The 13,793-nt window shown below is 44.8% G+C and overlaps 1 protein-coding gene across 2 annotated transcripts in view; it reads left to right on the top strand.

Moving 5' to 3' along the window:
- The window catches only part of pdzrn3b (PDZ domain containing RING finger 3b), a 99,276-nt gene extending 86,333 nt beyond the window's left edge, over positions 1-12,943 (top strand). For both annotated transcript variants that reach the window (XM_026168917.2, XM_026168916.2), the window contains 7 exons: positions 6,448-6,701; positions 7,872-7,956; positions 9,463-9,561; positions 9,652-9,714; positions 9,818-9,919; positions 10,108-10,224; positions 10,585-12,943. In XM_026168917.2, coding sequence (XP_026024702.1) covers positions 6,448-6,701; positions 7,872-7,956; positions 9,463-9,561; positions 9,652-9,714; positions 9,818-9,919; positions 10,108-10,224; positions 10,585-12,090 — 2,226 coding nt within the window. In that variant the 3' untranslated portion in view covers positions 12,091-12,943. The remainder of the gene's footprint in view (positions 1-6,447; positions 6,702-7,871; positions 7,957-9,462; positions 9,562-9,651; positions 9,715-9,817; positions 9,920-10,107; positions 10,225-10,584) is intronic.
- Positions 12,944-13,793: the final 850 nt, after the last annotated feature.

The raw sequence follows: 13,793 nt of genomic DNA, 5'->3' as shown, positions 1-13,793 counted from the left end.
CCTCTCATGAAGAGGTCCTTGCATGTCCTTGCATGTGAGCTGACTGGACCCATTCCCACTATCATAGCTACTGTATACCGCCCCCCCCAAACCTAACCCTGTCTTCCTCAGTGACTTTGCTAATCTACTAACCCATCTTTCATCTCTCTCCCCAAATGTGATCTTGGTGGGAGATTTCAACATTCACATGGACAATAATGACCTTCTGCTCACCAGAGACTTTTCCTCCTGTCTCGAAGGCTCTGAATTTAAACAATTTATCGACTTCCCCACTCACTCTAAAGGACACACCCTGGACTTGGTCTGCTGTTCTGGTCTTACTCCCTTGAATCTTTCTGCTACTGAAATCCCCATAACTGACCACTTCCTCCTTTCATTTAACCTCACTCTCTGCTGCTCTTCTACCAAGCCAACCCGTCTCATCTCGTTCCGCAACATCAAGAACATTGATATGGACATTCTCACTACCAGTTTGGACAATGTTCAGATTCCGGACTTCTATTCTACTCCTGATGATTTGTTGTTATATTATAATGATTGTCTACGCACTGTCCTTGATTCTCTGGCTCCTGTAAAAACCCACTCTGTTTCCTTCACTCGCTCTGCTCCCTGGTTTACCTCTGACCTCCGAGCTCTGAAGGCCAAAGCTCGGCAGCTAGAGCGTAAATATAAGAAATCTGGTTTAACTGTTGATTCAGAAATCTATAAATACCATGTACTTCAGTATAAAAACTCCATTAACAAGGCCAAACAAAGCTTCTACTCTGGTATTATCAGTTCTTGTGAGGGTAATGCTAGGACTCTGTTTTCAGTTTTCAACAAACTAATTCAACCCCCCAACGCTTTACCACCGCACTTCTATTCCTCTGAAACATGCAACTCCTTGATGCTGTTCTGGACTACGAAAATCGATAACATCCACCAGCAACTCAGATCGAATGTTGTGTCTACGCCCTCTCCAGAACCTTTTCTCCTTTTTGAGCCGTTTTCCACTTTTCATCTTCCTGATTTATCTGATATTTCCGAGTTAATATGTAAATCAAAGCCTGCCACATGTCATCTTGACCCCATGCCCACGGGGCTTGTGAAATCCCGTCTCTCTTCTTTACTCCCACTCATCTGTGCTATCATTCACTCTTCTCTCACCACCGGTATCGTTCCTTCCTTATTGAAGACTGCTCTAGTCACTCCTATACTGAAAAAACCTTCTTTAGATCCTAACAACTTTAACAACCTCCGTCCGATTTCCAATCTACCCTTCATTTCTAAGATACTCGAAAAAGTGGTTGCAGCTCAACTTCATTTACACCTGGTTAATAATAACATCTACGAGAGATTTCAATCTGGTTTTCGCTCATGTCACAGTACCGAAACTGCTCTACTTAAAGTCACTAACGATCTCTTAATCGGAGCTGACTCTGGTCTTCTCACCATTCTCGTCCTTTTAGATCTGAGCTCTGCCTTTGACACCATTTCTCACTCTGTCCTTCTAAGCAGACTTTCCTCTCTCGGCATCTCTGACACACCCCTCGCCTGGTTTCAATCATATCTCCTCGACCGTTCCCAGTTTATTCAACTAAGATCATTCCGCTCTCGCCTATTCCCCGTCACCTCTGGTGTACCCCAAGGTTCAGTTTTAGGCCCTCTTCTCTTTATAATATACATCCTCCCTCTAGGTACCATCTTCCGCAAATTTGATCTTCAGTTTCACTGTTTTGCTGATGACACCCAGTTATATCTCTCTTGAAAACCTGATTCCTCCCTCCCACCTTCTTCCCTTACAGAATGTCTATCCGAGTTAAAATCCTGGTTTACCCCTAATTTTCTAAAGCTCAATAATAATAATAATAATAATAATAATGGATACTTTATTGATCCCCATGGGGAAATTACTTGTTTTTCTCTGCATTTGACCCATTCACTCAGTGAAGCAGTGGGCAGCCCACTAAGCAGGCGCCCGGGGAGCAGTGTGTAGGGACGGTACCTTGCTCAGGGGTACCTCAGGGTAGCCGTTAAGTGGATTCGAACCGCCGACCTTCCGATCATGGGGCGACCACTTTACCTACTGAGCTATCCCTGTTCATTTTATCTTGTGCTTTATTTTATTGTTCTTATTCTGCCATTGTTTTACTAAGTGTTTTATTCTATTGTAAAGTGTCCTTGGGTGACTTGAAAGGCGCTCATAAATAAAATTTATTATTATTATTATTATTATTATGAAGATGCTTTAAAGTGAAATAAAAGAGGGATTAGCTGTGCTTTATGAGTAGAATGACCTACATTCAGGCTGCCACTCAAACGTAGCATAGGCCCCACTGAATATAAGCCTTCATGCTCTCTATAATGTCAGCGCTCCTTTCTGTTGGGAAATAGAGATTTGGAAGAATTTGTCTAAGAAGTGTACCCAACCAGAAAGACGAGTGCTCCGGCTTTCAAACTGCTTGAAAATGCTCGACTATAGAGTGAAGTTCCCAGGGTTTCCTCTGCCACACTGTCAAAGGCACCGTGTGTCTGGCAGAGTTTCCACTCTGCTCACCTCGCCGCATCTCCCCGAGGAACAGAAACACTGGCTGTCCTCTTTATTAAAGGATTATGTGGTGATTCAATAGCCATATCAAAGACTAATGCTACATTCACTTAATATCCTGCAAAACCTTTCCTGTATGATGATGATTAGAACTGGTGGGAGGGGGGGCTGTCTTACTGGCATTGTAGTGTATCGGGCTGGTTTAGTCTCATTTTAGCTGATTCAAAATGCTCCTGTTAGCATACTGTTAGCATAGCGTTTCCATTTATCATTAGCTGCAGTAGACTTTGCCATGCTGGTGTCCAGTGTTGGGATTATTATTCAAAAAAAAGTAATGTATTATACATTTATTGTTACTTTTATTAAAAGTAACAAAGTGTTAGCATGCTGTTTGTGCAGAAGCTTGCAAAGAGCCAAAGTCGTGTTAGCATCTTAATGCGGTTGTTTCTATCTTGGATGCAGGTTGCAGTTAGCATCACACTCCTGTTCTTTTGTGCAATAAAAATAATAATAATATCAATTTCCTCCTCCCACATACAAACTCAAATCGGCTGAATGTAATGTGAGCCTGCAGGAAGGGGGAAAAAAAGCATCACTACTGGTGTCATTCCTACAACATCAGTATTTATGTCATTGCAACCAGCCACTTAGAGCAAGCTGCTCATTAATATTATTATTGACATATTTATCCACCTTGCCCTCTTCCTTATGCAAACTTTGACACTCTTTAAACTCCCTGAGCTGACTCCCCTAAAGCGAAAACCCCTGAAGGCAACGCTGACAAGCAAGCATTTAGTATTTTTCCAGCCTTTTCCCTGAATTGCAGAGCTATGACATCACATCAACATGATTGGCGAGTTGAAATTATGAGTGATAACAGTGTCCGATTCAAAACTACGACTATAATTTGCGGTGGAGTGCCCTTTATGTTTTTTCCACCACAGCAAAAATTCATAAAGCCACTTTTTACTCTGTGTCTTTAAGCCCACACACACACCCCTCACTGATGGATGCATATGGGAAAGTTTGGAGTTTAGTATCTTACCCGGCAACACTTAGACTGCAGAAGCACCCACCGTTCAATTAGCAGATAACCCATTTCACCTTATGAGCGATGATGTGGTGCAGTACACATGTGGCAAGCATGAACTAAAAGCTTGAGTTACAGCAGAGCTTAGAGAACCGTCCTGTCTATTACATTTATTATCCTTGATTACAGTTATTTCCCTTGTTTTTCATCATAATCATTCTCGTATTTAAAGAAGCTCGATTTCACTGAGGATATCTGATTAAATAAAAACTAAATAGAAATGGAAAACAGAGGCCGCCTCGCTCCATGCAGTGTAATATGAATATAATAATCAAAGAGATGAAGCCCACTGCCTGGCAGATAAGCATTTCTGGCAGCAGGTTGCCAATCACTGAAGAGACAATACACAGAGAGTCCCACATCAACATCTCAATCCAGCCTGATTTGCCTTCCAGAGCATCTGAGCTCGATGGCTCACACCTGCTGCCCCTTATTATTACCCAGCAGGCTGAAGACTGACACAGCTACCACACGAAGCACCGAGGAAGAGCGCTCCGGAGCACGAAAGTCCTGTGATACAGGTCGTCCGCTCTGCTTTTGCTTCAGATGTGATCATTTATTGAAGGAAAATCGGTGAATAACAAAGCCACAGCTGTGTAAATTCCACCACTGCAACGGTCGTTTGATTTCAAACTAATTAGTATTCCTTTAAGTGGGGCTTTGCCGCCCTCTTGTCATTAAAACGGATTTAAGCCAGGCCTCTCAGAGGATGCGCCGGAGGATGACGGAGTAATTTCTGCATGTCAGTCATCGTGGTGTCAGCGTGAAGAACACATCTCAAGGCGAACTTGGCCTTCAGTTGCAGCTGAGCAGCTGCTAAACCTGTTAAAGTCTGGCTTGTTTGGCTGTGCGTGTAAACGGAGTTGTGCGCTCTGAACTGCGGCTGAGTTGGGGCTTGACACGGCGCAGTTTGGGGGTCTCAGCGGTGCCGAGGCATTGTGTATTGTGTCGGGAGAGTGTTGTGGGTTTTTTCCCAGTGTGCCGCAAAGGGTCGCTCCGTGTCAGAGGTGAGCCTAGTGAATGGAGGCTGTGGGACCCCCTCCACAGTTGGGAGGACACTCTGCCCCCCCCCCCCCCCCCCCCTCCCCCATTGAGAGCACTGAGGCAGAATGCTGTAGGCACAACAAGAAGGGGACTAAAGGCTTTGTCTCTGGTTCACTGCCTTCAAGTAGGCTCGGGATTCCTGGCAACCAGGTTTAACTGCTGGAGCCTGCGTGCAGAGGGGAGAAGGCACAAAGGCGCTTGTTTTCCTCAGCTGATGTGCAACATCGTGGCCTGCTGTGGGAAACAAAGATCAGTCCAGACATCAGGTCTGGACTGATTGAATTTCTTACATTAGCATTTTCTGTTATGATAAAACTTTTCTCACTGTTGAATTATTCTGAGCAAACCCAAATTAGCTATTAATTTTTTTTTTGGCCAAGTTTTAATGTAGAAAAAGTTTAAAGTCCACTGTGATGATCCAATTATCCTGCAAACCCAGGATTAGCATTAATCTGCTCTGGTTATTAGCAGGCACATGGCCTCTCCCCACAGCGTTTCCTCCGTTTTCCAGCCTTTCTCTTTCAGCACCTAGCGCTTTTTGGTATACGTCCTCCTTTTATAAAAATATACCTTCACTTTTCACGTTCTGTGGGTCAAAGTCGGGTTGTGTGTATATACCACCGTTATCCCCCTGGAGGTGTTTTAATATTGCTGCTACTTCTGATGTGTCGGACTACAGTTAAGTCTGCAAACTGTGCTATGAATTGGAATGAGACTACTATAGCTGGGGGCAGGCACAGCAACCACCTACATGTTTATCAGAAAATTAATCCTCAGACGGGGACTTGCACGTGTGTCAGATGTGAAGAAGAGTGAAGAAGGGATGCTGGAGATTCATGACATGCCTAATGACCTGCAAACTAGATACTGATGTGAGAAAGTACCTTCATTCTAGGTAGAAATGAGCATGTGTGTGCGTGTGTGTGCAAACGCAGCAGAGAAGCAGGAGGAGGAGACCTGTGAAATGAGAAGACCCTCAGGCTCAGATTCTATCAAAGCTCTCAACACATCCGGGAATCACAGACCAAAAAATTCCACATGACGTGGTGATTGAGAGCGGAACGGCAGCTGTGTGTAAACCCTGATAAAGTGTACTGACCCAGGCTGCGGATTACATGCAAGAAACCTCAGCTGTTAATAAAGTTTAGCGAGCCGCCGCTTGTTTTGGATTCGCTCCCAGTGTCGATCCTCCAGTAAATTTCCTGTAAGATTTAGCCTATAGCGATAAACCACAGATCTAATTTGTACACCCAGCCGTGACCTTCTTGGACAGCGTAGATCTGCGTGCAAGTCACACTGGGTCTGGTGACATGTTCTTTTGAGGGTCTGTGCTCATCTCTCATCAGCACTCAGACACTTTAAGTGGCTCAGCCACACTTAATTAGCCTCTTCTTCGCGACTCGCTGCAGCTTTTTTGCTCAAATTAATCTTCTCAGGTTAGCGCCTGGCACCCACTCCACTGTCTCTGACGGGAGGTCAAATTTATCCTCTGCTAAGAAATTACTTAGCTAAACAAGGGCTTCTTCATGCAGCCGCGGATAATAACCTCGATTAATTAAAGAGAGACTCTTCCTAATTAAGGTCTTACTCTGCGTGGTCCAACTGTGACCCTGTAAAACAAGCTGAAGGCGGTAATGAGTCATTTCTCAAACAGAACATTGCTTCTGATTTTGTGTGGGCATAGTGTGACGTGAGCTTCACAGAGAGAGCTCGGCACCAAATAGAAAAATAACCTTCTCCATTATTATCATGGTTATTGACCTTGGTGTCTCCTTCCTCCTTCCAGGTCAATGGAAAGGACCTCTCAAAGGCCACACACGACCAGGCGGTGGAGGCCTTCCGCACCGCCAAGGAGCCCATCGTGGTCCAGGTTCTGCGTCGGGCCCCTTACCCCAAAGTGGCCAACCCTGCCGTTGACACCGAAGTCACAGACATCAGCACCCAGACGGACATCACCCTCCAGCACATCATGGCCCTCACCAATCTGCCCCCCTCTTCACCCCCAATCTCAGAGCTGGAGGAGTATCTGCTTCCAGAGGAGTAAGTACCAGCTCGTTTTTTTTTTTTTTACTCAAGGAGTTCAACCTTGCAAGTTAGTGAGCACAGAACGGCACAAGAACAACTGGAGGCAGACTATTTCAAGAGTAGTCAGAGAACTCTTGTTTTAAATATAGAGAAGGCAGTTTATTCTGTAAATTATGTGTGGGACACACATTTGAACATTAAATAACTGTACATGTCAATGAAACTGTGTTGCTAACAATCTCTTCCCCTGTCACCGATTCAAAGTGTTCAAGTTACACATTAAACTAATCTCAAATTTGAGGTGGTTAATTAAACCGTCTACCAGTGGTTTTAAAAAAGGACACATTTGAAAGGGTCTCATAAGCCTTTATGTGTCGCCAGCCTTTCTGGACCACGTTTCTTCATCTTCTTAAAAGCTTCTTAAGCTTCTCCTGTTTCCTTAGTTTAAAGCAAGGCCAGCTGCAGTTAAGCACACTCACCCTCAGTTGCTAAAGACCCCTCACGCCTTTTTCACAACTTGCTTGTTCAGAAATTCCTTTTGCCAAATGGAGAAGAGTGTCGAAATCTTTGTTGTTAGAACTCGGCAGTGTTGGAAAGGTCATGCCAGTTTTGGTCACCGTCCAACGTTTTACCTCAAATGCTAATTGAAAGAGCTTATCTTGCTCTGCAGAATGCACCGCTGCGATCGTGTAACACCAGTGTGGAAGTTTGAAGGGAAAATGTCCCTGTCACTCACGGGAGATAACAGCTCCTCCGGGGCACGCAGCCACATTAAAATGATGGCCGTGCTCATTTGCACATTCTCAAAATGCATCTTTTGTTTCTGACTCCGTGTGTGTGTGTGAGCCCTGGAGCCTGGCTATACTTTCCACTCTGTGGCAGCAGGAGTCGCCCTTTAATGAATAATAGCGATTTAATTGATTTCCGAGACAAATTAATAACACGGCGTTAATTTGTGATTAGCTTCAGGCTGCAGTTTCAATGAATCTGATTCAAGAGTGATTTCTTCATTGAATTCTTATTACTTTCCCACTACTTCTCCATTTAATTTTCCAACTCTGGGGCAAAATTAAATCCAGATTGACAAACGCGTCACTACTTCTTGTTTCCTTTCCTAATGTGTGTGTTCAATTTGACTTCCACTCTTTTCCAATTTATCGTATTCTCTTTTTTTCCTTTCCTCAGGCATCCTCCTGGGCACGTGTACTTTGACCCTGATTTCCTTGAGGGTATACAGCAGGACATAGAGCGGGAGGAGCTGGAATATGAGGTAAAAACACCATCTCCGTTCTTAGTCGTCCACTCAATGAAGCTCTACTTTTGGGCAGAAGTGCATTATTGCTCCATAAGCAGACCTGAGGTCGTCTCGGCGTCTCCGCTCCAATGGCCTTGTTAGCGACCCCAAGCCCTGATATATTGCACTTATTGATGGAGCAGTCTCCCTATGCGGAGACACCGAGATGCATGCCAGACAGGAATCGAGTTGCTGGTTTGTTCCAGCAGATGCACAACGGTGACATCATTACTTATTAGTGACAGGGCCTAATAAGTCTTCCTCTGCTCCTACGCAGTGGAGATGAGGCCCAGCGGATAATTAGATGGCACAAGATAATAGGGCTGCGGTGATGAATCTGACGATGCTAACAGAGGCTGGAAGAGGCCACGATCAAACCTCCATCGTGCACCTTCGTTGACCTCTGCCAACCCTCGCTCCCCCTCTTATTAAACCTCAGGGACCACCTGCCTGATATTAATAATATCTGTGGAGGTGCTCTTGAAGAATGACTCTGCTTCATAATGTTTAAATTCACACAACAGCAAATTAGCGATTAAATCAAATCCGACAGGTTGACCGCTAATTTGTTTATATTAATACCAGAAGCTTTTTTGTTTACTTTACTTTTCTTCCCAAATCATATTTATTGTTTTGTTTAGTTGTTTTTTTGCTAGTTAAAATAATAGATTCACACAGTCAGTGTTATGAATCCTGTATAATATAATCCAAATTAATGAATCCTATAGGTATCCCTGTGATTCAGTTCAGTTTTATTTAGCACTAAATCACAGCAACAGTCACCTCGAAGCACTTTGTATCGTAAGATGAAGACCCCAACAGTCATACGACCCACTATGTTGCGCTTGGCAACATTGGGAAGGAAAAACTCCCTTTAAACAGGAAGAAACCTCTGCAGAAGCTGCAGGTATTTAATAAATCCAGAAGAAAGACTGCTACAAACAGCTAGAAGCAACAATCTAAACTTCTAGTGTCGGTTTCAGCCATTCACGAGGATCACCCCTGCTTACCATACCTCACTATAGCATCATATTTACTGAATAAGAATAGTCATCTAATTCTTGGTGTTTTCCAGAGGTTTTTCCTCAAAGATGGTCTCCATTTTTTAGCTGCGAGTTTTTTAGAGTGCTAACCCCTTTCAGAATCTGCCCTCTGCCCCCAAAAACGAGCGCTGCTCATATCTTTATCTGTATCTGTGAGATTACACGTGTTGACAAGTGAAAAATGGCACTCTCAGCAAATGCAGTCCACTGCATCATCTCTCATTCTGTCAGAGGGCTTTGTCAGGAGCCTGTGGCCTTGCTGCCTCCAGCTGAAAGATTCATTACAGAGATTGATGGATCACTCCTTCTCTGGTGTCCCAGTTTTGATCCCATTTAGATAGTCCTGGGACACAGACGTATAAATACAGTGTTTCTCTGCTCTATGGGCCAAAATAATTCCAGCTATGTAGGTTATTAATCTGTGCATGTGTCCTTCCAGGAGGTGGATTTGTACAGAGACAACATTCAAGACAAGCTCGGCCTGACTATCTGTTACAGGACTGACGATGAGGATGAGGCTGGGATCTACATTAGTGAGGTATGTGGCGCAGGCGGACAGCGATTTCTTTGCCTGTCGGCGTCAATAACGCTCACTTTAACTCACAAATGTAATGTGTGCTCTCTTTAGATTGATCCAAACAGCATTGCAGCAAAAGATGGCAGAATTAGAGAAGGTGACAAAATCATACAGGTATGATTTCGTGTGTGTGTGTGCATGTTTCTGTGATCTCATATCATGACAGTGAACAAAAACAGCTTTTTTTTATTTAAATGGCTCTTTCTGTGTCAATAAGATCAACGGTGTTGAGATCCAAAATCGAGAGGATGCCGTGGCACTGCTAACCAGTGAGAGCAACCAGAACATCTCCCTGCTGGTGGCCAGGCCAGAGATCCAGGTAATTTCACAAACTGTTATTGGTGTCAACTCAATAAAGGTTTTAGTTTGGAACCAAATGTGATTTCACATCAAATTGATTCAAATCTGAAAACAGCACTTGGACTTTGAATAGCAGATGGTCTTTTTTGTGTGTGTGTGTAAAACTTTGCATCTAATGAGGCGTCTCTTCTCTCCGCCGCGTCTCAGCTGGATGAGGGCTGGATGGATGATGACAGGAACGACTTCCTGGATGACCTCCACATGGATATGCTGGAGCAGCAGCACCATCAGGCCATGCAGTTCACTGCCAGCATGCTGCAGCAGGTACGCGTACATGTGCGCAGCGTGAAGAGCGTGAGCACGCACAATCAATCTCCACTAACACATATGTCCATCAATAGATTATGTCGGCCGAGCCCGTTCTGGCGAGGTGAACAGATGCTCCGCGGTTTCCAACTGTTTTTTTCCATTAACAGAAATTGTCTTTGTTATGGAGAACCTCAGGCTCAGCGACACAGCCTTTGTTATTCGTCCATTTGTGACTAAAAGTGCAGTGAATGCTCATAATTAAAGCAGATGTGATATTAACAGTTTTGCACATATTTGTCCAAATGTGAAAAACAGTTGTGAAACAGTTACGCTTATTTCTTCCCCCTGTGCGGGCTGTTTGCTTGTTTTGTTTAGAAGAAGCACGAGGAGGATGGGGGCACCACAGATACAGCCACGCTGCTCTCTAACCATCACGAGAAGGACAGCGGCGTCGGCCGCACGGACGAGAGCACGCGAAACGACGAGAGCTCTGAGCAGGAGAACCTCGGCGATGACCAGACCACGGCCTCCAACACGCTGGGCAGCTGCAGAAAGCTGACCTACAGCCAGGACACGCTCGGTAGCACCGACCTGCCCTTCAGCAGCGAGTCGTTCATGTCGGTCGACTACGCCGACGCCGACTTCCTGGGCATTCCGGTTGACGAGTGCGAGCGCTTCAGGGAACTCCTGGAGCTCAAGTGCCAGATGAGGAGCAGTGGAGCCCAGGGCCTCTATGGGCAGGGCGGTGGAGCGGTGGGTCAGGACCAGGAGGGTGTGGACAAGGAGCTTGAGATGCTCAATGAAGAGCTGCGCACCATAGAGCTGGAGTGCCTGAACATCGTCCGCGCCCACAAGATGCAGCAGCTGAGGGAGCAGTGCCGTGAATCCTGGATGCTGCACAACAGCGGCTTCCGCAACTATAACACTAGCATAGATGCTCGCCGCCACGAGCTGTCAGACATCACGGAGCTGCCAGAGAAGTCTGACAAGGACAGCTCCAGTGCCTATAACACTGGTGAGAGCTGCCGCAGCACCCCTCTGACTCTGGAACTGTCTCCAGATAATTCGCTCCGTAGAGTAGCAGAAAACCAAGCTGGGCCGTCGGGCTCCAGCGGCAGGATGCTGAAGCCCCTCCTGTCTCCTGTGCAGGAAGCTTGCAGCCCGAGCCGGAGCAGAAGCTCATCCAAGGATCCAGATGGAGCACTGCAGGCAGAGGGCAAAGAGAGAAAGCCCGGAGAGTCTAGTAAGAGCGGGCGAGGCTTCTCTCAGCCGCACTCACCTTACAAGCACGCTCACATCCCCGCCCATGCCCAGCACTACCAGAGCTACATGCAGCTGATCCAGCAGAAGTCAGCCGTAGAGTACGCTCAGAGCCAGATGAGCCTGGTCAGCATGTGTCGGGATCCCATTACCCCCAGCGACCTGGAGCCTAAGATGGAGTGGAAGGTGAAGATCCGCAGCGACGGCACACGTTACATCACCAAGAGGCCCGTCCGGGACAAGCTGCTGAGGGAACGCGCCCTCCGGATTCACGAGGAGCGCAGCGGTATGACCACAGATGACGACGCCATAAGCGAGCTGAAGATGGGCCGCTACTGGAGCAAGGAAGAGAGGAAGCAGCACGCGGTGCGTGCCAAGGAGCAGAGGCAGCGCCGCGAGTTCATGAAGCAGAGCCGAGCCGACTGTCTGAAGGAGCAGGCCACCCTGGAGGACAAAAAGGAGCCGAACATCATCGAACTCAGCCACAAAAAGATGATGAAAAAGAGGAATAAGAAAATATTTGACAACTGGATGACCATTCAAGAACTTCTCACCCATGGTACCAAGTCACCAGATGGCACGAGGGTGTACAACTCCCTCCTGTCTGTGACTACGGTCTAAGTCCTGTTCAGGCCTGCTAGAGGAGAAGAGACTTGAGTGTAATGGTCTGTACATAGGACTCTAACAGCTGGGGTACAGATTCCTGCCTCGTTCAAGGTGGCAACACGTGTAAATAGGAAATAAACATCTTTTCTGTGTGAGCATTTTCCCCACTGCAGTGAAAAGAGGGCTCCTGAAACAACGGTTGGACCTCGAGTGAGTTGGATTAGGAGACCGTGTATGAGGAAGATTTTGGAAGCATAATTCAATAATCTCTTCTACCTTTGTGCCTGCTTTTTTGAAGATTTTTTTGAAACACAAATACAATATTTGACTTTTTGGAAGGTTTTGAAAGTGTGTAAAGACAGTGTGCCATACATTAAAAAGCCAGCATTTACACTATTTTACATTATTTTGTTCGTACTATATATCTCTTCAGTATTTTTGCTGTAATGTGTACGTAATGCTTTTACCAAAACAATATTTTCCTGCGAGGTGAAACGCTTAACCTTTTCAAAAGGACTTTTTGTAAATTAAAAAAAATCCAACTTTTGTATCAAATTCACTTTGTTGTTTTGCTTTCCCTTGAATGGTGCTGATCTCCCAAAGTTTAAAGCCACCAGCGATGTACCGTCTGTTACATAATGTAGAGAACATCATAACGTGATATCACCATGTATGTACGTATATTTAGAGAAAGACATTTCTCACGTTGCTGAAACTGAAATGTCTGTTTGTTCAAGCACACACTGTAGTTGCTTTGGTAGGGTTTCATGTATTGGTCAGAATAACAGCTTAAGCAAATCTTTAGTTAACCACCCAATTTGATGTCTTGTAAAATGAGAGAAATAATAAATTATTGTTTTATATATGACGAGCTTTGAAAACTTGTGAGAATTTTGTCATTTATAAGAGATGTTGTTTATTTCCTTCTGGCATTTTAGCATTTAAGTATTTTTACTCAATAAGGGGAGGTTGGACCAAAGTAGATGGTGCAAGACTCCAGTCAAAATATTCATGTCGATTAAGGTTTTTGAACCAAGTTTGAAAATGCACAGAAAGTGTTTTTGTTCAAAGACATGAAAGAAAACGGGACATTTCCACACAACAGTACGTGCTACTCCCTTTCTGGCTCTTACAGGTGCCTTTCAATAAAAAGTTACCATTTGGAAAAATTAACGAGGCATCTTTTTTCTCAAACTAGAGCCTGGATGTTCCCGTCCTCATGCTCGTTTTTGTCTCCCCCTCTTTTTTTCCTGTGTAGAGCCAGTTCTCTACACAGCTCTCTTTGTGGAAGCAAAGAATTTTTGTTTTGGTGATATTCTTTATTAAAAGGTCCACTAATTAATAACGTATAGCAAAAACACTCTGACAAGAAATGTTTTGTTAATTTTATTCATTTATTTTTTAGTTTTTGAGGTTTTTACCGATGGGGTATTGTCGTTACCCCACCACACGGGCGGACAGGTTGGTGGTGTGGAGATCAAAGTTTGCGAAAACAATAACTCAACAAAAGGTGATGTAGGATTTTGAAATTCCTACCATAGATCAGTCTACTAAAAATCTCAGGTTTGAATCTCAGTGACGTCGAGGTCAGAGGTTGCATTTTCCAAAAATCGTGTTAAAGGAAGTCACGTAGGATTTTCAGATTTATACCACACATGCATCGGCTAGAAGTCTGACTGGCAGCACTACGTTTGTTCTTTGTTTAGTTGAGTTTTTTG

The sequence above is a fragment of the Astatotilapia calliptera genome, chromosome 5 (genome assembly GCF_964374335.1).
Source record: "Astatotilapia calliptera chromosome 5, fAstCal68.1, whole genome shotgun sequence".
Lineage (NCBI taxonomy): Eukaryota > Metazoa > Chordata > Actinopteri > Cichliformes > Cichlidae > Astatotilapia > Astatotilapia calliptera.
This window is presented reverse-complemented; position numbering and strand designations above follow the sequence as displayed.